At 34.3% G+C, this 22,916-nt stretch overlaps 2 protein-coding genes across 4 annotated transcripts; one reads left to right on the forward strand and one right to left on the reverse strand.

The window, feature by feature from the left end:
* Positions 1 to 1,693: 1,693 nt before the first annotated feature.
* Positions 1,694 to 11,797, reverse strand: LOC131627372 (uncharacterized). Of its 2 annotated transcripts, none has more exons than XM_058898217.1 (19): positions 10,220 to 11,797; positions 9,012 to 9,097; positions 8,433 to 8,804; positions 8,243 to 8,326; positions 7,757 to 8,149; positions 6,978 to 7,017; positions 6,675 to 6,819; positions 6,445 to 6,536; positions 5,893 to 6,135; positions 5,501 to 5,748; positions 5,195 to 5,425; positions 4,899 to 5,114; positions 4,752 to 4,805; positions 4,555 to 4,620; positions 4,308 to 4,448; positions 4,169 to 4,222; positions 3,040 to 3,099; positions 2,455 to 2,859; positions 1,694 to 2,319 (listed from the first exon to the last, which is right to left on the reverse strand). In XM_058898217.1, the coding sequence occupies exons 1-19, from the start codon at positions 11,478 to 11,480 to the stop codon at positions 2,146 to 2,148; spliced, it is 4,365 nt and encodes a 1,454-aa protein (XP_058754200.1). In that variant the 5' UTR covers positions 11,481 to 11,797; the 3' UTR covers positions 1,694 to 2,145. The 2 variants fall into 2 exon arrangements, with proteins under 2 accessions (XP_058754200.1, XP_058754199.1); XM_058898216.1 differs by having other exon boundaries at positions 7,757 to 8,155.
* Positions 11,798 to 18,398: 6,601 nt separating this feature from the next.
* On the forward strand, positions 18,399 to 22,399 carry LOC131627373 (uncharacterized). 2 transcript variants are annotated; one of them, XM_058898220.1, is made up of 4 exons: positions 18,399 to 18,611; positions 18,715 to 18,784; positions 21,615 to 21,767; positions 22,186 to 22,399. In XM_058898220.1, exons 1-4 carry the CDS (start codon positions 18,479 to 18,481, stop codon positions 22,217 to 22,219), a joined length of 390 nt encoding a protein of 129 aa, XP_058754203.1. In that variant the 5' UTR covers positions 18,399 to 18,478; the 3' UTR covers positions 22,220 to 22,399. The 2 variants fall into 2 exon arrangements, with proteins under 2 accessions (XP_058754203.1, XP_058754202.1); XM_058898219.1 differs by having other exon boundaries at positions 18,401 to 18,611; positions 18,697 to 18,784.
* Positions 22,400 to 22,916: the final 517 nt, after the last annotated feature.

Below are 22,916 nucleotides of genomic sequence, written 5' to 3' on the forward strand. Positions count from 1 at the left end.
TGTTATAAAATGAATTTGATATTTTTATGGGTTAAATATATTTTAATTAAATTCTTTTAAATATAGACGTTTTCATTTTTAGTCTTCTAAAAATATTGTTAAAAAATCACTATTTTAATATTTTTAGTTTCTAATGTTAGATCTGGCTAACAGAAGGTGACGACGTGATAGTACACGTAGACAATTTTTTTTCTATGTTGCCTTTCTTTTAATTGTTAGGGTGGATTTACTTGGATGAAATGTATTATTTATTGTTTTGAAATGATCAATAAAAAATCATTTTTGTGTGCCTTAATTGTTTCACATACTCCTTCTTCTTCATCCTTTCCAGCTCAAAACGCATAAGCATTTGTTTCAATGTTGTCTTCAAAGCCAAACTCAACCAATGTACCATTCATGTCATCCTTATTTGTGAGGTTGTCAAGGTCAAATGATATCATGTCAATGCAAGAAGGGATCCAATAAATGTGGTTTTTTTTTAGAAATATCTATTTTGGAGGAGTCATGACACTTGTAATTTTTCATATGGGAGCAAAAGCTAGAAACAAACATAGGAGCAACATTTTAGAATAAAGAACTAAATTCTTTAACTAATTTTTTTTAATTGGGGTAATTTCATTTTTTATTGAGAAGTTTAGTTAATTAATTCTTTAAATAACTTATACTTATACTTATCGTCGGGGGCAAATAAAACAATATGAGCAATTATTGGCTAAATTAGACTCCGTCAATTTAAAAAGTCCGATATATACATATTAAAATAACACTCCTTGTAAGTTTATTTCAATGTTATCGGAATAGTTAATTGATTGTGTCCATTCTCATGTTGAAATGATTCTGCAACTTCAATATTAAAGGCTTGCCAATCCGTTTTGGAAGTCAACATTCAACATTGTGCAAGAAAAATAATAGAATTAATTATTTGTGAAGCTGGAGATAAAGGTTGAAGGATCACCCAATGCCTGTTCTCAAGTCAACAATTTAATGCCCACTGTATAAACAGTATTTAACAGAAATGTGATCAACAGTTGTACAAGATCAATTCAGTTAGACTGATAACTTAATATGTAGTATGTCTTAAGAAATGGTGCTGATGTCTCGAATATGCATAAAACATGATTACAGATTAAAAAAAATAGTGTAGTTTGGTGGAAATGATTATACTTTTATAAACAGGATGATCAGCGTAAATTTACATCCATAATCAACAAACTTAAAATATTATATCAAGGTTAGAGAATTAGTCAGTTGCAAGCTGAAAGGGATTATTATGACTAAAAAAACCAAATGGTCAGCGTGTAAATTTAGTATTTTATTTTCTAGCAGCAGTGCATGACATTATCTTTAATCTCTCCAAGTCGTACTTATGGTATAAATCAACACTAACAAACGGTATACCAACCAAAAAACAGAAATATGAAGTATTGGAAATTGTCTCAACTAGACAACATTAAACCAATAACCACAGCAGGAGGCGACAACTTAGCACAACAACTAAAACTAAACAAACATTCTCTTTCTCTAGCATAAATAATTGGTTGGTAATTGGTAATGATGATAAATATACACAAATGTTAATGCCAAATGGTTGAGCAACTCAACGAGCTCAAATGCTTATTGTTGTACGCTTATCATTAACTAGATAAAAATACAGTCAAATTTAGCAGCTAAAATTATTACAAATGACAATCAGTTAAGATCAATTAGTAGAATGCAGTAGTATAAGGAAGGGAAAAAATTAGGAGGTTACACAATATGCTCGGTCCAATATGATGCCAAGCAATATGATGCCTTTCGATGCGACTGTCATAATATGTACATCAACTTTACATATCTTCCCTAGTATGGTTTACAAGAGGGGAAGCTTTTGTTTCAATGCACCCCCTTCCAAACACAAGTAAATCCAAGAAATACTCATCCACTATACAGCATACTATCACAATGAATGTACAACAATGTTAACAAAACTTCCTCGCCAGAGCAGAATGCAGTGTTCTGCAACAATACAGTAACCAGAGTCTTGTTCCTACACTTTGCCATACTCATACAATTCCCCGAGCAAAATGGCATGGCATCGCATATTGTGGATGTCAGCCTTGGGGGGAAGATAAAAGAACCAGACTGACTAGGTTGGGATACGTCGCTCTACCTGTCATGTTCCCCTGGTCCACTAGCATATACATCTTCATTAGACTGCTTGTCATTTGATAGGCAATCCGCAGGAACATATGCATATCCTTTAGGCAGCCTTGAATTCTTCATAGATGCTTCATCTGATGTCATAACAAGCTCTTTTCCAAATGTTTCAGTAGTCTGTAACTGCAAATAAGAATGATGGATGAGATCTTGTCCAGCTAAATCCAGAATTCATCCTTCCAATTAAATATTTCCAAGGAAAAAGTGAGGGAAAACTAAAAAAAAATAAAGACATCAGTGTCTTAATTTACTGCAGACCTTTCGAGATTTGGTTCTCCATCCATCCTCCTCAGAGATATTGTGTGATGTAGCAGAAGCTCTACGAGGAATCTGTTTGCCAGAAAATTGCATCTTTTCTGGAATCTTGTGGTTATATTGACTTTGTGAGGTTGAGCAGTCATCATCCAATTTTGGGTCTGTGTCCATGGATACGGCAACTCTGACACGGTGCTTAGCAGAAACTGAACTATCCACAGTTACATCATCTGATCTTTGGAGCGCTTCACTGCATGATCTGTATCCCTCTGTGGCAGCTTTAAGGGATGTTGTAGCTGATTCTGAACTACCGTCTGGAAGGAGGAAAGGACTCTGAACAAGCACAGACCTAGCAATATGATCTCTTTTAAAGGCAAGTATGTCATGTGAGCATAGAACCAACTCCCGCTGCATTATTAAAAGAACCATAAGTCAATAATCAAAATGACCATACAAGACAGATACCACATATTAGAGATTTCACACATTACTCTAGAAATGACACAATAAACATCATCAAGAACATAATACAAATGGTGAAAACCCCACTACAGCCTTGACAGAGCTTTGAAAATGCTCAATTTTTACCTTTATTTTTTCCCGTTTGACAATTCTTTCACAAAGGAGACGTAATCTCTCAAGTTCAACCTGTTTCAAATGCATATAGAAATAATCAAGTTATTTGATAAACAAAAAAGATCTGTGCAGTCGGCATTTTTTGAATATATAATAATAACATCTCCACTCTTTATATACAAGACATTGTTACATGAATAAGAAACAATCATGTCTTGAATATGAAACAAAACAATCATGTCTTGAATAAGAAACAATCATATCTTGAACTAAAAAAGTAAGAACTTCATTATTTAGTTTCATATTAAAATAAGAGAAAAAATGCATCGGCATGCTGTATTGGTAGAAATGAGGAACAAGATTCGAGTGTTAACAAAGGCCGGCAGACCAACTAATTCTTGCCATGTCCATCTCTGATCATAATCAACAACCAATAACGACATACAACTCTTAATATTGAATGTATAAATGTCAAGTTACTACTCATTTCAGCTGAAATGAGAACTAAAGTTGCACTCACAAAGAACCCCGTGTTGCAGTCATAAGGCTAGTTTTCCAGCAATGATGTACTTTATCAGAATAATAAAAACAGGAAATTAACTCTTGGGGGGGTTTGTTTCAAGAATTCAAAAATGATTCTCAGGAATAAGTTACCCAGGATTAAAAAACTGTTTGACATGTAATTTGATGTTGCTAGGAAAATGGATAATATAAAAGTAAGAATTTCCGGTTCATGGAATTATTTAGTTTCAACTATGTAATTTATTTTTCTATTAAAATAAGAGAAAAAAATGCATCGGTGTGCTGTATTCGTAGAAATGAGTAACAAGATTTAAGTGTTAACAAAAACAAAGGCTGGCAATTTCATCCTGCAACCTCTACCCATACAAACCAACTAATTCATAAACCTTTAAATCCCCTCAATATGACACTTCACAATCTCAATACTAGATGTGATTGATTAAAAGATTAAAAAATGCCAGCTATTATAACGTCATAGTTTGAGAGACCAGCATTCTATACTATGCAAAACAAACTTGCAAAAATTACTCCATATTATCCAAAGACAATAAATCCCATTACCAAGCCTTAAAAAAAATGAGTACGGAATCAAGATGAAAAATAGATAGGAAGGTCTCACCCTAATTTGCTTGATACTTTTTAATTCTTCAACACCATGCTTTGGAGTTTCAGCCTGGGAAAGTGAGGACTAGCAACGTAAGATCTCACTATGGTTGGCCAACAAAGTGAACATTATACAACAAAAGAAATAATAAAACCTTTGTTCTCTGCTCCGAACTATGCTTTTCACAGTAAGCCTTGTGTTGCATCTTGCCCCCAGCAGTCCTCACAATCATGAACAAACCAGCACTTCTAGCACAGGATGGATGGAATGTGGTCAGGCAATGGCCATAACAACACTGCATACAGCACATGTGAACATTGCAAAGAAATTAGAAATCTTAATTCCAAAAGCAAGCTGATTGAGAAAAGAATAGAAGTGGAAAATAGTATCTGAGTTTATACCCTCATACAAACACCGTGCCTGCGGTGGCAGACGCAACAAATATCAACTCCTTTTCGCACAGTCTCCTGTCATTCAACAATATACAAAGATAGGTGTAAGACAAGATAATTGTATGATCTTTTTAAGTAAGCAGGCAAGAGTTAAGTAGTTGGAGTTCAAAATGTATAAGAATCATTTGTTCCAGCAATCCACGTACCATTCCTTCAATTGCATCTATTTGTCCTCTTCTGAATGTAGACTCAAAAAGCCACTGCAAAATATCATAAATATCACAGTTAAACAAAATTTAGACATTAAAGGATGACAAGAACAATTGCAAATAAACTATATGAATAAAAGTAACCTCAGCACAGAAGGCATGAACCCATTGACCATCAGAAGATTTCCTAAACGCACCGGTAGTACCACCACAGAGAGCACACTCTGCAATAAAGTAAGGCTTCTCCCAGCTATTTATAGCAGATGCCCCAGTACTTTTGGACAAGTCTTCACACAATTCACAGAACCACGGACCTGTCGTTTCTTTCACACTGCGATAACAAACAGAGTGCACCACAACCTGCAACCAGAAAATAATAATAAACGGAAAAGAACAGAGAAACAAGTGCATGAAAAAGGACCAGGGCTAAGTTCTAAAACCTTGCAAGCAGAACAGACTAGGATAGGATTTAACATATTCTCAAACCGTCTGCAGATATCACATGATTTACGCTGCTCCTTAGAAAAATCTGAGTTTGGCAGAGAAAAATCCGAATATTTTTCTGATGAAGCTCTAGTGACAGCAACTCTCGAAAGAGTCTCTTTAGCACGTGGCATTGGCTGAGGACATGCACCAGTTAGCCCGCTTAAAGCATCCACCTTAAATGAATTCTGAAAATTATTATATTTTACTGTCAATAAAAGCCATGTGTTAAAATAATTATTGACAAAAGAAGCACATATGACCTCGTGTTGCACAGATTCATCAATGGTATCTTTACGAAAAGAAGAAACCCTGGAAGATGCTGCAGCTGCTGCAGTTGCAGCAGCCAACACTGCCTGGGCTTCCTTGTGCTTTTTTTCTTTTCTACCCAGTTTCTTTGCCTCCCTAAGATCAAGCAGATATTGATTAGCAATCACAGCATCCCATCTTTGTTGATGTGTTTTATCAATCTCCAGAGGCAAACCCTTTGCAACATTGTAGACTAAGTTTTCTGCAATTAGAAAATTAGAATATCGAACGGTCAAATATAGCTACAACTTTAAAAGTGAACATGGATACAACAACTGATATTTCAACTTCAGTTTAATTAGAAAAATGAAGTAGGTAAGAATTCAGGACAAAATGATGCACACACCAGTAAGGCTCTTTTTCGCAACTGCTCTCTGTAGTAGTTTATGCTGAAAATATAAAAGCTCCGTCTCCAACTCATCTTCTGAATAAAATTCCAAAAGTTGCATATTTTTATTCCTAACCAACTGTTTTACTTTTACTTGATCAGGCTTGTGAACATCGGTGCAAATTAATTGCTGATTTTCCCTACTTGAGCAGCTATTAGCTCCAGAGGATTCAACCAAAGAATTTCTGTAGCCACTTAAACCTGCAGAGAGAGAAATTTACTAGACTAGTCCAAAAGTAACATTGAACAAAAAACTGAATCGTTTGGTATGTGGTCGTTCTAAATTCCTAATCATATGGAAATCTATTAATTTCATACATGAGTATATATACCATCCCAAGGAGGATTTGGACTTTTAAAACAGTGAGATTTGAAATTTTAAATATACCTTTTCTCATTATATTATATAAATAGGTTTGTATCTTTTAAATAAACAGGTTTAGGCATGCTCAGGAAATTCAAATAATCACGCTGAATGACTCCTAAAGATAATATTCAAATCTATCTCACCTATAAGATCCTCCGGGGCCAAGCAATCACGAATATGATGTAATTTCTTGTTAATGTATGGGTGAATGTAACTAGAGATTGCTTCCATTTTCCTGCATTCAGAAAACAAACTTTGACTTTAAGGAAGAATGCCAACCTAAGTAAGTCACATCAAAGGTTGTCGACTGATACACAAAGAGACATAACAGTACAAGCTGAATATAATTAAATAGCCACATTGAGAAGCTCACGTGGAACCAGGAACGGGTGGCTCTGAAGCAGAATGAGCTGGATAGTGCTGATCAGAAAGCATGGAAGCATTCTGCAAATAAGTAGTAGACTTCTGATCTGGAACGCATACAGATAAGCTGGGTTTGTAGGGCTTATCAGCATTACCTGCATAACGTAGCTATAAATAGTCATAACATAGGAAGAAAATGTCATAAATACTCAAAATTAACTAAAGCATGTTTGCAATTAACGTAAACCAAAATCAAATCCTCAAGAAATTATTTCAATTTCATAAAATGATAGCTTCCAAAATGAAGTTGTACCTTGAACCCCATGAAATACATCATCAGACTTTGTTATATTCTGCATGGAATGAGAAAAACAGAATAGAGTAAACAAAATGAGTTCAAACATTGCTAAGATTTGTCAAGATCAAGAATAAGAAGTGCTATTAGAAAAAAGAGCAAAAACTATCTCCCTTAGTAAACAGGAACCAAGTGTGATCCCACTAAGCAAGTACTACTACTACTTCAATAACATAAATTCCACTAGGTTTTAAAGATGGATATTATTTAGATTCGGACTTCTCCCAATGGTTTTAAAGATAGATTTCTTGATTATCCTACTCATTAAGCAAGTGAAACAAATGAATGAAACTTCTCATTATGAAATGTTATTACACTGTAATACACTTTAATGTCTGTGTTCAACCAATCCTCGCCAAAATATGTACATATCATTTTGAAAGATGGGTTTCAAAAAACAAAATGGAAGAAAAAAGAAAAAAATTGACCATGTGGTTCAAAAATGACAGAGAAAAGAACCACTAAAATGCTTATCTAAATAATCCAAAATTATATATAAAAATAATACTTAATTACACAAAAAGTGAAATGAAAATGAATTTTAGTAAGACAAAGACTTGTTTGGTATGAGAAAATATTTTCTACTCTCATTTTAAGCTTTTAGTTTTCACAAACAAATCCGTTAGGACTTTTTACTTTGTTACAGTAGAAATATTAGTGATTATTAAAATCAGCAGATAAAAATAAAAAATGTCATATGGATTTTCTAACCCAAATAGGCCATGTCATAATATTACCGTTTCAGTTTCAGTGGCATCAGGAATTGTTGCTTTGTTGGAAATTCCTGGATTTTCACACTCAGGAACTAGGAACTTATCAATTGATACGCCATTCTCACTAGTAGTAACCCCCTCCGATGAACATATCACTTTATTATCCTTCAAAATCCTAATGTTACTGATAGTTCTTCTCCTTGGTGGTACAGACTTAACATTAACAGCAACCGGATTCGGTAAGCCTGAATCAGATAACGGCGAGGTATCAGAACCGTCTGAAGCTCCACTTTCATCCATAGATACATTGGCTGGTTTGATTTTGGCTTTTAAACCATTGTGAAATGCTCCAGTATACACATGGGCTTTTAGCCAATTGACTATTTTGTGTTGCACATCAGGGGCCATATGACCTTCCTGCAACTATAATGTATGAAGCATAAAAACAACAAATATTTTGTTCAAACAATCATTTTTCACACAGAGGACATGATAAAATTCAAGCATTACATTGATATTTGTAGTTAACATATCTGGTGAAATGCCAATCTCCAATGCTACATTGTTTACATCAACTTTCCCTCTCTCTATCAACTGGCAAAATGTGAATGTCAGGTTTAGAATAAGCAAGGTAAAAAATAGTTGTTGACAAAACTTCAGTTTCACTGTAAACAGTGACTGTCAATAATGTGCAGAATACCTTTTTCAAAACAAGTGCAAAACTGGGGGAATCAGAGGCATTAACATTCTCATTGGTTCTCCCTTCCACCCCAATATTATGTGGTGGCGCAGCGCCACATCCCAACATATTTTGAGCACTAACCGTACAGACAGACAATCCTCCGTCAGGAGGTTCATCATTATGGTTCAACATGTCTGGATTGGTATCAGACTCCAACCCTCCATTGCTGCAACCAATTTTTACTTTGTGTTCACTTTTTACTGGCAATGTCACTGGAAGGTCATTAGCTTTTGGAAATTCATTGCCAACTGCAATAGAGCCTCCCAATGGCAAGATGTTTCTTTTCTCTTGTAGATCTGAGTGTTTCAAGCAAAAAGCCCGCAACTCAATCTGACAAAGTATAACATAAAAAGGTACGTGACAATCAACTCCTGCAGCAAAACAGTAACGAAAAAAAAAAAAAGAGGGGACTATTTACTATTTGCATATTAGGAACTACTCTAATATTGATAATAAACAACTTGCTAGATTTGTTGTTTCCTTGTTTACTGGACAGAAAGGGGATGAGATTTAGTTCTTAAAATTACAGGAACTTACATTATCATTACCGTACTTTGCCCAAACCTCCATTCTATGTCTAGCTTCCCTTGCACATAAAGGATGGAAAGAAGTTCTGCAGGATCCTAAAACACCATATAAAAGGAAACAGTTATGAGCTAAAACGACGTGAAGAAGAAGAAAAGATGGTTATGAATGCCAACTAGCAACAACAAGTTACACACCAAATCAAAAGGAGAACATTGAGATACTTGCTACTTACATTAGAAACACGGTAAGAGACAATAGCTGCAGTGCACATTAACACAGAACCTTAACCAAACATGACTCCTCATAAAAAATGAAAACAAAAGAAAAGAAAAGAAAAAAGTCTGTTTAGGCTACAAAGTCACCCCATGCTTTTCATTTCAAAATTCTGTACAAGATAGGAAAAGTAAAGGACTGGGATATTCACTTCAAAATTGCATTGTATGAAACTGCAATAAGAAAAATTGAAAGAAGTTAACCTTCAATTTTATTAGTATCACGATTGTTTGGGACTTGTAGTCTGGAACAGTTAAGAAATCAAAATAACAAAATAAGTTGCACATAACTAATTACGAAGAAATATGTTCTTCAAGACAAGTAACATGAAAAATCTCCAAATATTTGCATTCTTGAAGCAGGCATGTAATGTATAATACAACCCTAATGTCGAACCAAATTAGTATTTTAACAGTCACCACTAGAATAGGCCAGACCGAATAACTGATGTTCTTTAACTTTAGTCAGGCAAAATAATGTTTAGCATTTTTATCAGTCAGAACATAACACTTGACCGGCACTGGATTATACATGCGGAAGCAATTAATTAATGAATAGCAGGTTTTTGAGTAGACATACTGTCAAGATGTAAAAGTATATGTCCTGCGCCAATATAACATAAAAATGAAAATAGTATTGCAATAAGGATTGCAAATAATCAGGGTGGAAACTGAACTTATTTTCATCCACTATCTAAAGCTTAATACACAATCATTTTTGAACAGCTTAAGCAGACCCTCAATATTAGCACAAGCAAGAAAAATGTGAACTTAACAATCAAATGACAATAGACAAATATAAGGAATTTTGTAAGTAGAAACTCAAAAAAGTTGAGTTAAACGATATCAGAGTCCTAGCAGTTGTGCAATAAGCTATAGCTTTTGAGACACTCAAATGCTAGCCTAAGAAAAGAAAATAGCATATTACAAGACAACAAAACGTACCATGACTGCATCTAACACATGCACCGCATTTCAATTTGCAAACATTACACACCAATTTTCTTCTGGTATCCTTGATACCTCCCACATTCATAACAGGCTCCATCTTCTTTAAATCATCAATGTAAACCTCCGGCATCCACAGACAACAATACAGGTGCACAAACTCGGCAGACTCAACAGCTTCATCAACACTATTAACTGGTTTTAAAGCGCCGCCCTTCTTTGAGCAAAGAACACATGGACTCACCGAATCATCAACCTCACTCTTTTGCTTACACCAAGAGCACAACCAAGACTCGTCAACATCATCTTGTATACCATAGCACTTCCAATGAACTGCGACTTTACAGGAAGCGCAGACTATTAACCTGTTCGAATCCGTGCCAGAATCTCCTCTACCACAATAATGACAACAAGGTTGTTCCCCATCACAAGATTTAGTCATTAAAACTTTCTCCAAACCAGCATCACCGCCCAAAAGCTTCCTTTTCTTGGACGGACGTTCAGAAGCTAAAAAAATCCTATTCCTACTACCTAAAAACCACTCTAAACTATCACAGGAATCAGATGCGTCACAATTCTTGTCATCATTAGGCAAAGCTTTTTCCAATTCAACCACGTCACTTAACTCAATTCCCAATGAACCATTCTCGTTGTTCACCTCTTCCACAACATTCTTCTCATTCTCACTACTAACTACATTGAATAATGGCGCATGCTTCTTCTCATCCTCACTACTAACTACATTAAACCTTGGAGAATTTCCGAAATGCGGAATTGTATAACACTCGCGAGAAGCTAAACTATAAGAAGTAGAAGCCTCCAATAAAGTGTCAATATCAGACAAGTTCAAGTCCCTGAAACACTCCTCAGTCTCAGCCCAAACATCAAACCCGCGCAACTTCTCGGCCGCTCTAGAGGATTTCTTCTTTTTATCACCGCCACCAGAATGGGACTTCTTCTGACGCTTCCGGCTATCCCCTTGGCGGCTCAACAAACTTGCTAACCCACTCGGCAGAGTAACAGCAGCAGAAGTCGAAGTCGACGTCTCCTCAGCAACATCGAAAGGACAACGCTCGCTTAGAGCTTTCCTCGCCTGGGATAAGTAATCAATTTCCAAAGAGGCGGGGAAACTGGCCAGTGAAGGCCTCTCCTCGACGTCAGCAACGGCGGCAGAGGCTTGTTCCGCCATATTCTTGCGGCGGTAACATCGTTCTCCGGTCATCGGCGGCAATAACAAGGTGCAGATGAACGAAAGCATTCCATTATAGAAATTGAAAGGCTGTGGTGGAGTGGAGAGAAAGTGAGAGACGCAATCGAAGTTGAATTGGGTTTGGGAGTGAACGAAGGAACGGAAAAAGGAAGAAGAGGATAAGCCCCGTTTTCTAGGGTTAGGGTTCAGTTATTGTTTGGGATCCGTTTTCTTAGACTCGTAAATATTTTTGTTTCGTGCAGTTCGATTTCACTTTCATGGGGCTAGAAAGAGAAATCAAAAATTAAAATTAAATTAAATGAAAAAAAAAACGTAAGAGAGAGGAGCGAGAGAATTTTAAAAAATAAAATAGAGAGAGAAAGAGAATTCGCGTTTTTTGCAGGCTGTTGGAAGGTGTAGATATTTTTATAAGCAGGGTTTTTTATACGGTGTGATGATGACATACGCTACATATCGTGTACCACATATTGAAATACACGTGGCATGCATGTTGATGAAGGTGAAAACGTGCAACTTACCTGCTACCTACTGTGTCTACCAGATATGCATCTAATTCATAAGAGCAATGCAAAAAGCGAAATATTCTTTTTATAAAAATTAAATTAAAAATTCAAACAATTCAACGCTTAAATAGTTATTTAGTTTAATTTTAATAATTGGGAAATCATTTTTTACGGTATAAAAAAATTTACATAGCTTGTACCGGAAGAAAAGTTACTACATGGCAAAACATTAATGAGAGGGAATTTTTTAAAAAAAACTTGTAAACTAGGCAAATACTTTGTACTAAAGAATATCGCAAAATAGATGAAAAAATACGGGAAAAGGGATTTATTGAAGGAAAAGAGGGTTGCACTAATGAAAAATCTTTTTATTAGAGATTCTTTGAATTCATTAATTGTTTTTAAAATCTTTTTATATTAAGATTCTTTGAATTCATTAATTTTTTTCATATAATTATTAATAGAATCCTTTATAAATATTATATATACTTAACTGGTTTTTCTTTATGAAGTTTACAAGTATGTTTGTCACGTAATGTGACTAATCATACTAATCGTGCGTATATACTTTTCGTTATAAAGAAATGTCTTAAAAATATCGGGTAGTGAAGACAACGAACGAGATGAAAGACTGCTTTTACTTTTTATATATTTATATTTGAATTTTTTAACAATTTTCGTTTTCCACTCTAATCTTAAAATTTACAAAGACATCAAAAAAATAATGAAAAGAGGGAAGAAGTATGCAAGTCATTTACCGTATTGAGGAGCCAACTTTTCTTTAGGACCATCAGCAACGGAGGTTATCACCAACGTGGCATCCTCCACCATCTTGTTGCCCTCGCGCTCAACTTAACTAATTTGGGGTAGACAAAACGATGAGTCTAGAAGGTTGACAGATAGTTGAGACATCCACCAACTAGTCATCATGAACAATCTTAAACCTATCCATGAGGCCTAAGTCTAACCCACTAACCCAGGATGAAGAAAGATTATTTTCTCATTAGCCCTCTCAAAATATATATTTAAGGTTTATGTCAAATCTTCCTTCGACATAAATACCTCGTACTCAAGTTTTTCCTTAGTGTTGAGGGCCTTTTCTAGGGATTCCTACAACTCCAGCTCTTTGAAGGCAAACTCCTAGGACTTATAATTTACTTCCTGGAATTTGTCTGACAGGGTCGCCTTCTCAATTTGCAAAGTATCAATTAGAGTTTGTCATTTGGCTTAATCTTTTTTGTATTTGAATAGCTTTGCCTTTTGCTCAATGTGTTCCTTAGCACGCATTTCCCTATCAATTTTCTCCATGAGAAACACCATTAACAGATAGGCCTCATTGAGGTTAGACCACTTTAGGGAAGGATGGTTGGAAACAACCTCGTAGTCCACTGGAAAATCCTCAAGGAAGGGAAGGCGAACGCCCGTGGACTTGATGGAATCAAAGGTGTCATCATTTATTAGTTGGTCGAATCCTCTTCGTGGGCAATGTGGGTTGTAACACCCTAGTTTCCCCTGCGAAATGTTAAAAATAAAAATCATAGTAAATTAAAACAATTAAGCAATTAGGATGCCACATTCAACTTCAACCATCTCATAAAATCAGATATGTAACACATGTATTTAAGATATAACAACTCCTGATATAAGTTTGAACTTCAACATTTTATTAGCAGCAGAAAACATTAAACAATCGATTCATTTTAAACTCCAACATATAAAATCACAAAAGTAATCGTAAGAAATTGTCAACCATAGGAAAATAACATAACAATCTCCACCAAACATAAAATAAAGAGACAGCGTTCTCCCCCTCAGTGCTACATATCAAAGCATACGCCGACTTAACAAAAGCATAAAGAAGAGTACTCTCTTCCACTCACTTTCATGCCTCTACTGCGGATTATCTGCACAATGCCCATGTAAAGGCAACATTCAAACAGAAGGGATAATAAATCACAATCATATAATGAAATTGCATAATAATATGTAAGCACACCAACATCACTATTTTTATTTAATCAACAGTTTTCACAAAACACACTCCAAACAACATACAACATATATGCAATGCAATGAAACTCAACTTCGTGATTTCAATGCATGTGGCACCAAATATGAACTCTCAAGTTCATTCGCTACCGATCCCCTCTATAGGATCAGAGCACGCCAAAAATCATTACCATCACCATAGGTAATACTTTAGTGATTCCCATCTAGAACCAGCTACTCGCACCTAATTCCCACCATAATATTGAGGCTCATCAAAAGTGGACCATCGTCCAAACACCATGTTGCATGATTCATAAATGACATGCAACAACAACAGTTATGTACAATAATATTCACCTTAATCAATATACTACACCAACACCAACCACCAAAACACCATACATGTTACAAGCATTCCATAAAAGCATTACAGGAACATGTAAAATATCAACGTACAGTTCGTACATAATTACCAAACCACGACACACACCATACATCACCATCCTGCAACAAATAATCATTTTCATACCCCAATACTATTTTTAAAATAAAGTACATTGCGTCAGCTTTCTAACGCTTCGAACGACACCTTTATCAGATATCCGAAATGCAAGTTATGAATTTTTTAAATTATGACACAATAGTGGTAACTACTTACGCCAATTTTAGAACAAATAGTACATAATTTCCCTTTCAGTGGTAACCTGTTATGCTAAAACCTGTAACCAGTTACACCCCCCAAATGTCTAGTTGATTTTTTTTGAAAAATATTTCAATCATAACCGGTTATGCCAAAACCCGTAATCAGTTACCACTGAAACAGTGGCAATTTATTGCAATTTTCACGTTACAAAAATCCTTTTCAAAACAGTCTCAAAGTCCCAAATTTGATAGAAAATCATTCAATTTCACACTTTGATTGCCATTAACACGCAAAATTCACATCATCCAACAAACACCTTATTCGTCCAAACACATAACAAAATCACATCATTACACTTCAATTACGTAAAACATAAAGAAAAGAATAACAATCCTAAAGAGACTAGAATACCCACCCACATAGTATCATGCAATCTCTTATATAAGAGAAAGTCCACTCTTACCTTAGCTATTGAGTTTTGAAGCTTCTCTAATGGATATTCCTCTGTGTCTCTTCCCACGTCCCTCTTCTCTTCTTCCTATTTTATTCTAATATTCTTAATATTATAACTTATTCTAACTAAATAAAATAAGCATTATTCTAATGAAATATTCATTAAACAACCATCCCAACTTATAATATTAATTTTACTAAATTATCTTCAAATGATCTATGTTTAATAAGTAAAGAGGACGGATAAAGACTATGATATAACAAAATAGTTCATATCCACATGGACAATTTAAACAAATAGACCTTTACTTCTTTTACACATATATCTTTGTGACTCATCTAGAACCATAAGTTATGGTGGTAATTACTACGCACTTATTATAGTGGATGACTATTCTTGATTTACTTGTACACTTTTCCTTTCTCGCAAAAAAAAAAAAAATACATGTTAGTTACGTGGAAATTAAATGAAAATTACAATAAACACAACGTATCAATTACAAAAAAAATCCCCTTGAGATAGATCCTTACAAATGACCATGGGACATAAAATACTTAATTATCTCTTATAGTGCCCAACCTTTTAATCGTTAAAATAGATAGATCACAAACATAACACGAACAAAAATGCTTTCACCCATTCCACTCAAACACAATATGCAACCTGTGCTTCCTCCGCCTGCAGTGCTAGATGTGTACGAATAAAAGTTATAGAGACAACACAAACTAAGAGTTTAAGTGTGCTAAAGTTTTAAAAATTTACGAATACGTGAACTCCACTTTAGTATAACCATTATATTTATAGAACCACTCATACGCACCATAGCTTATGGTATAGGGTATTCATTCGATTAGCGTTAGTGCGTCATATGATTGCCAATAATATGTGTGCGGCCTTCTAGGTTATTGCAACATCGACGATAATATTAAATCGTTTATTTAATATTATAAAGAGAGAAATGTCTAACAATACATCGTTGCTACCTAAGAAAGAAAAAAGTAATGTGATTTGACATAACCTTTATATGATAATGATCAGATGTGTAATTACTCTTTTGCTCATATATATATATATATATATATATATATATATATATATATATATATATATATATATATATATATATATATATATATATATATATATATATATATATATATATATATATATATATATATATATATATATATATATATATATATATATATTGCACTCATGACAATACAATGTTATATTCTTTGATATTCGAATATACTTAATAACAACAAATAAGCTTGGTTTCTCACACCAATTTATTTCATCATAGTCATGCATTATATAACCATGCTCGATCAAGTAACATATAAATATTACTCTTGCATATGTAGGATGGAAAATATCATGTAGGTCACCAACATCCCTCCACATGACTTGTTAAGTACCCATTCACAAACTTTATAATTATCTTATTACAAACAATGTCTTTACGGTACTAAAGTGATTAACTTCTCAAGTAAGGACTATAGTGATTTCAAGTCAAAGAGTGACATCCACTACTATCATCATGTGAATAACATATGACACTTACATAACACACTATAATATTTCTCATAGTCACCCAACCCAATATAGATATTACTTTTAATAGTTATATCCATGGGAAGACTAATATCTCATTTTCATAACATGTAATATATTATCACAAGTCCACTCACATAATAGTCTATACACATTAGTTTTGTCCTATTTGAAAGTCAGACTTGACTACAAAAAAATTTAGAATGTCACCATATAGATAGTGGTGTCTCACAATTAAGTTACACGTAATGTTCAATTAAACTAATTAACAATTATATGGATTTTATTACTCTAAAACAAACATAATAAAAAAATATATTTTATTATAAATAATAAACATGATACAAGTTTTAAGTTCAATTATAAAACCATTTGTCTCTACGCCTCACACCAACGTCAATATATATTGATTCAAAGTCAGCATACTCACTTAATTTTTTTTATGTTATGCCAATTGGTTCATCTACACTATGATCAACATACATACCAACTCATTCATAAGCATTTAGATCTTCCCCAAATTTACCTATATCTATATAATTGTTGAGAGGCCTAAGTCCACACTCAAATGAAAATTTCCAATGATGGTCCTGCATACATTTGATGTTTAAATAACCAAATTTGTTGACTACTTTAATATTCTTTATATTCGACATAAAGTCCACATCCTATTTCTAATATATTTCATTTACTTTCCCACATGCATCTATCTCTACACGGTAATGAATCAAAGTTTTTCATGCATCTATCTCTACAGGGCAATGAATCAAAGTTTTTCATGGTAGATTCTTAGACTAACTGAATTTACCTTTATTGGCCTATAAGACACAAAATTGGGAAAACAAAAAAATTATGGGCCAACATATATTATAAGATGTTAATGAAGTTGTTCATGCTTTGACAAGGGTGACTATCTCTAACTAATTTTTCATATTTTTATTGATATTCTAACATGTATTGAACAATTTCTTATTAATGATATGAATTAAGTCTTTTCCCCTGAAAATAATACATATTACAATAATATTAACAAAGTATGAATCATACAAAGCATAAACCCGCTTAAAGCATGAACCGTAGAGAATATGGCCACCCAATATATGTCACACATAACATATTATAATACAAATACGAATAGAAACGTCTTTGAAGGCGTGCAAGACGGGCTACCGCACATGCCTCAAATTTTTAACGCTTAAGATGTAACTAAACAGAGCCTCATAATTATTTTGTCATAGTTGAACTTTGACTAACCTAGACAGGACCTCCAAAAAACTGAGACGAACCTGACCATACACATAATGTATTCGACAAAAATGTATTTTTCTACCGAAATAGTAATTAATGTATGCATATCTTGAACAAAATTTTGAAAAATATGTTATCCAAGCCGATAAAGCGTCATAATTCTACAAGATTTCACCACTTCTCGACATAACTTTATCGATTGCTATTACGTTTTGTTGAAAAAAATTAAAACCTACTACGATTTGGCGCAGGAGTATGAAACACATAGTTCCTTCAATTTGAGACGTCATTATGATTGGTTGATTTAGAACTTAGAATTTATTTATTGACGTTGAGAATCATTATTTGGGGAAAACGAATGAATTTAATATAGATTGTATATAATTTTTAATTTATTTTAATTTTATAAAAATAAAAAATAGTTTGTAAATACCAAAATTTTAAAGAAATATGAGAAGTTATGTGAATTATACTAGGAAACCGAAAAATTATTTTAGTCAAATTAATTTAACCTAAAATTAATAATTTTTAATTAATTAATTAATTTTTATTTATATTCGGGTTGTTGATGGAACTCGCAATAAAGTAAGTAGAGAGTTGATAACTCAGAGTTTGCGTCTGTGTTGGGTTTAGTTGCGACGGTTAAGATAAAATGGACTTGATTGAATTATGGGCGATTTTCGGCCCTGGCGTCGCCGGCGCTGTTTTCGGTGCCGGCTGGTGGATCTGGCTCGACGCCGTCGTATGCAGCTCCACAACCGTTCCCTTCCTCCACTATCTTCCTGGTGAGTTTCGTATCCTTCTCTTTCTCTATCTTTCAGTTTTAGGGTTTCAATTAATTGATTGTGCTTTTGATTGTTGTTTACGAAGGAATTTTTGCATCTCTAGGGGGTTTGATGTTCAATTGCGTTAGAAAAGAAGATATTGATTATTCTCCTTATGATGAAGGAGAGTGGAGGTACTTGATTGCTTAATTTTTGCTTGTTTTCTGACTGGTTGATTATGATGATATTCTTTAACTTCGAAATTGGTTAAGAATTTATATATTCACAATTCATCACACGTAAATTGGAACACACAAAACTTTGTTGGGTTTAAATGGCTAGCTGATTGATGTTTACGAGTTTTTTGGTTTAAAATGAGTAGATAATTTTTCCAATAAATTCCACTGAAATCTCTCCTCAAATTGATGCTAGTAAGTCTACAAGCATCGTGTTTCTAACTAGGAAATTGTGGCACTGACATGTCAAAGATTTGTTGAAGATGTCAGCGATCTGTAGGCTGAACAAATGTCAAAACACAAGATGTAGTGATAACTCTGTGGCTACATGATTCTTTGATAGTGACAATTGACCTGCATTTTTTATGGTAAACCTTGTTGCAAAGTTGCAATTTCTATGGAACTTCTGTTGTTAGCATTAGTGAAGCTGTCTGTGCTTGAGAAACAGTGAGAAGACCACACAACCAAATTATCACCGAGCATGTGGTAGACATTGCTCAATGCTCTGCCACTTCAGTGAAAGATTTAGGCTTTGTTTGGGAGTTTAGAGGGAAGGGGAGGAGAGGACTTTGAAATCAACAAAGAATGGAGTGGAAAGGGAACTCAAAAACTGTATTGGAGGAGAGTTTTGAAGGGTGTAGATAAGTTATTCTCAATTATAATCTATGTTGTTATAATACTCTAAAAATTTAAAATATATTAATGATAAACATTAAATTATCATTCTCTACAAAAAACACCATCTCAAAAATTGTGAAAAACTTCTCTATTTCCCTCTCTAATCACCTCCACCTAAAGCCTCCCTTCCCCTCTCCTCCAAACTTGCAAACAGAGCCTTATGGAACAAACATTTTTTTTCCTGTGATTCCATGATTTTGGAGCATCAAAATAAAACATATTCCAGTCATTAGTAGATTTCATTGTGCCTAGACATTCAGCCCAATCAACATCATTTGATATTTTGAGCTGAACCTATGAACCGGCATCGAAGAATAAGCGTATGCCACTCTTGAAGGTGCCAAGGAGGTAATGGTTGATGTGGTACATTTCTCAGAGGGGGAAACGCTGAAGGGTTGCACGAACTTGCAAGCTAACTACAATGTCCAGTCAAGCAATGTGTTGGCTGATAGGATTACCACCTAGCTTGCGATATAAAGTGGGGATGGCAAGAAGGCTACCTTCACTCTATCAATATTTTCTTTTGGGGTGTTAATAAAGGAATATACTTGTGTTGTATTATAAATGTATTTGTGTTGTAATGCACGCCTACCCCCCAATAACCAGTGAAGTGACCAAATTCTTTTACGTAGAAAGTTAAAAACAGCAGTTGTTTAATTGCAAAGAGACACATGACAAAATGTTCAGACCTTAACCATAATATCATCCACTTAAACATGTGATCATTCTAGGTCATCGACACAATGCCTTAAAAGTCCTTTTAGAAAAATATATCGTAATAGTTTTGAATGAATGACAAGCTTAATAGCATGGATCAAAACCATATGTATGGGGCCTTTAGCTGTATAAAAGTGTTTAGTTTGTGGAATGCATAGGTGATAGTTTGACATTCCAATTGGAAATTTGATATAAGCTTCCTTAAGGTCACACAGAAGAAATATATTTTTGATATCTATTTGATGTAATGACTAGGATTGGAATCTTGAAGGGAGAGAATCATGCACCCAATAGACATCTTGGAAACAAGTACAAAGTTTCATTAATCAAGTCCACACTTGTTGATAGAGCACTGATCGGGGATTTGATTTAAGCAGTGTGGTTGAACTAATTGCGGACTAGTTATTTTACCTGAGCCCTGGAAAGTCAATGATTTAGAAGGTCTATACTCGCAAAAAAATGCCCGGGGGGGGGGGGGGGGGAGCGGGTTAGTGAATTATGCTCCTGAGTTGGCATTTTAGTTAGGCCAGGCAATATGATTGTAAGGAGATGAGTAGTGGGAGAGAAGGTTAGTCTTAGAGTCTCTCTCGAAGAAACGGAGGCTTTGGTTTTCTCTTGCAAGTGATTCAGTTCTCCTTCCTGTTTAAGTAACAATCTTACACCAGTTCTTAATTCTAGTGCTCCATCAATTGGTTGGGCCTTCCGATGATGAGTAGAGTTGAATAATTGGAAGCTAAGTTTGCTTTGTTGGAAAGTCATCTCTGCTACAAGAGATGGATCAAATTTGGGAGAAACAAAATATTATGGTCCATAACAGTGGGGATGCAGTGGGCGTGGAGGTGTTGGTTTTTTTGTCTTCCCTAGGAGATAACATGGATGTGTTTTAGATGGCGGCAAGGATGGTTGGATTGCTCTTGCTTGATGGTGTTGATCCATTTGGGTGACTAACAATAGGTTGACATTTATTGAGGGGAGATTATTAGTCATTTGGTTGGTTTTAGATAAACGAAATTTTTCTTTCAGGAGCTGTCTGATCTTATCTTGCAGTCTTGCGTCTTAAATTGTTATTGTCATTTGCTTTATTACTGAGTTAGTAAATTGAATTTTTACTAAGTTCATAGTACTGAATCATGTTTAGATGCTTTGATTTATTTTGTAAACATCATTTTTAAATTAAGTAAACTCTTACAATTTTATGAGTGGAGGGAGGGTTTATACTAAATAATAAAAAAAAAGGTGGCTTTAATGTTTGCATATAGCTTCACCTCAGCTAGAGAAAATGATCCCAGGATTTTATTCCTCCGAGCTCAAGGCCTTAAGCATTAAGAATCATATGGCTCATTACACCGTGTTGTCTTGAAAATATATTTTAATCTTTTACCATTGTTAACAGGCTGAAGCTGTGGCTCTTCATCGCATATGTTGTGTCCTTTGTTTCTTTAGCTGGATCAGCGGGTTTACTTATCCAAGATTCACTTGACAAATCTGCCCCATCCGTGTGGGCTGGAGTTGCAGGCGTTTTGCAGTGTGTTTTTGTCTTGATCAGGTAAGAATGGCAAAGGTTATTACCTAATGATAACTTATTTTTCCCTTATTGAAGAAACTGTGTAGAAAACCATTAAAAATAGAAAATTTTGAACAACCATACATAATATTGAAAAAATCTGTTCAAAAATGTTAGTGTTATGGTTCTGATTTCTCAGTCCTTACGGTAAGTTAATAATCATTTTCTGTACAGTTTCAAATTGCGACCACATATATTTTCTGCTGACGTCCTTTTGTCAAATTGAAATTTAAAACATACTCAAATGACTTTTTTCCAATTCCATCACATAAGTCAAAAGCTTGTGAAACATTGACACTTCTCCCTTCTGTGAATCTTGAAACTGATTAAATACTATACTGCCTACTTGTTTGATGATGTTTTGTTGATTCCTGCGAAATCAAATTTTGTTTGCATGCAGTGGACTGATTTATTGGACTGCTCATCCTGAATAAGATGAACCAAGATATGACTCAGAGCTATAAATTATACTAGGTTATGCTGCCCGTGTACCATTTTCTTTATTTAACGCGTTGATAAATAGTTGGCTTTGTGTAAATCGGTAAATGTAAATTGTGCAAACAATCTTGAGCCACTGGGTAGATTCACATTACATGTTTCGTTTGATTGATCAAGATCTGCTATCCAAAGTAATTTTAGTTGTGTGGTGGTTTTAACAAAGATGAATTTCTACATTTTCTTAATATTTTGAACTAAGAGCACACCAGAGCGGAAAAGCTCTACTCAATCGCAGTTTGCAATATCTAAGAAAATACTTGTACTATTTTTTAATTGAAAAACTTAATCAGCAATTTGAGGTCTCTAGTAAAGTAAGGTACGAATGTATGTATTATTTCATTAAATCTATTGACTTCTTGTTTGAATAGTTTCATAATTTTAAAGATGTGCACACCTTGTAATAAGATAAAAATGTGACATTACATAGATGCACCAAGAGACAATATGACATTAATCCAGATAATAAAATACTATTCATGCTAAACTTTTGAACGAATATTTTAAATAATGACTTCTCCCTTCCCGTGTAAAAATGTTATATACATGATAAAAATATTCTAAAATTTTATAATTGTACAAAATAAAAATAATAAAAGGGAAAAGCGATGATGCACTCCTAGTGTAAATTAATCT

Source organism: Vicia villosa, unplaced genomic scaffold, assembly GCF_029867415.1.
Source record: "Vicia villosa cultivar HV-30 ecotype Madison, WI unplaced genomic scaffold, Vvil1.0 ctg.000359F_1_1, whole genome shotgun sequence".
Classification (NCBI taxonomy): domain Eukaryota; kingdom Viridiplantae; phylum Streptophyta; class Magnoliopsida; order Fabales; family Fabaceae; genus Vicia; species Vicia villosa.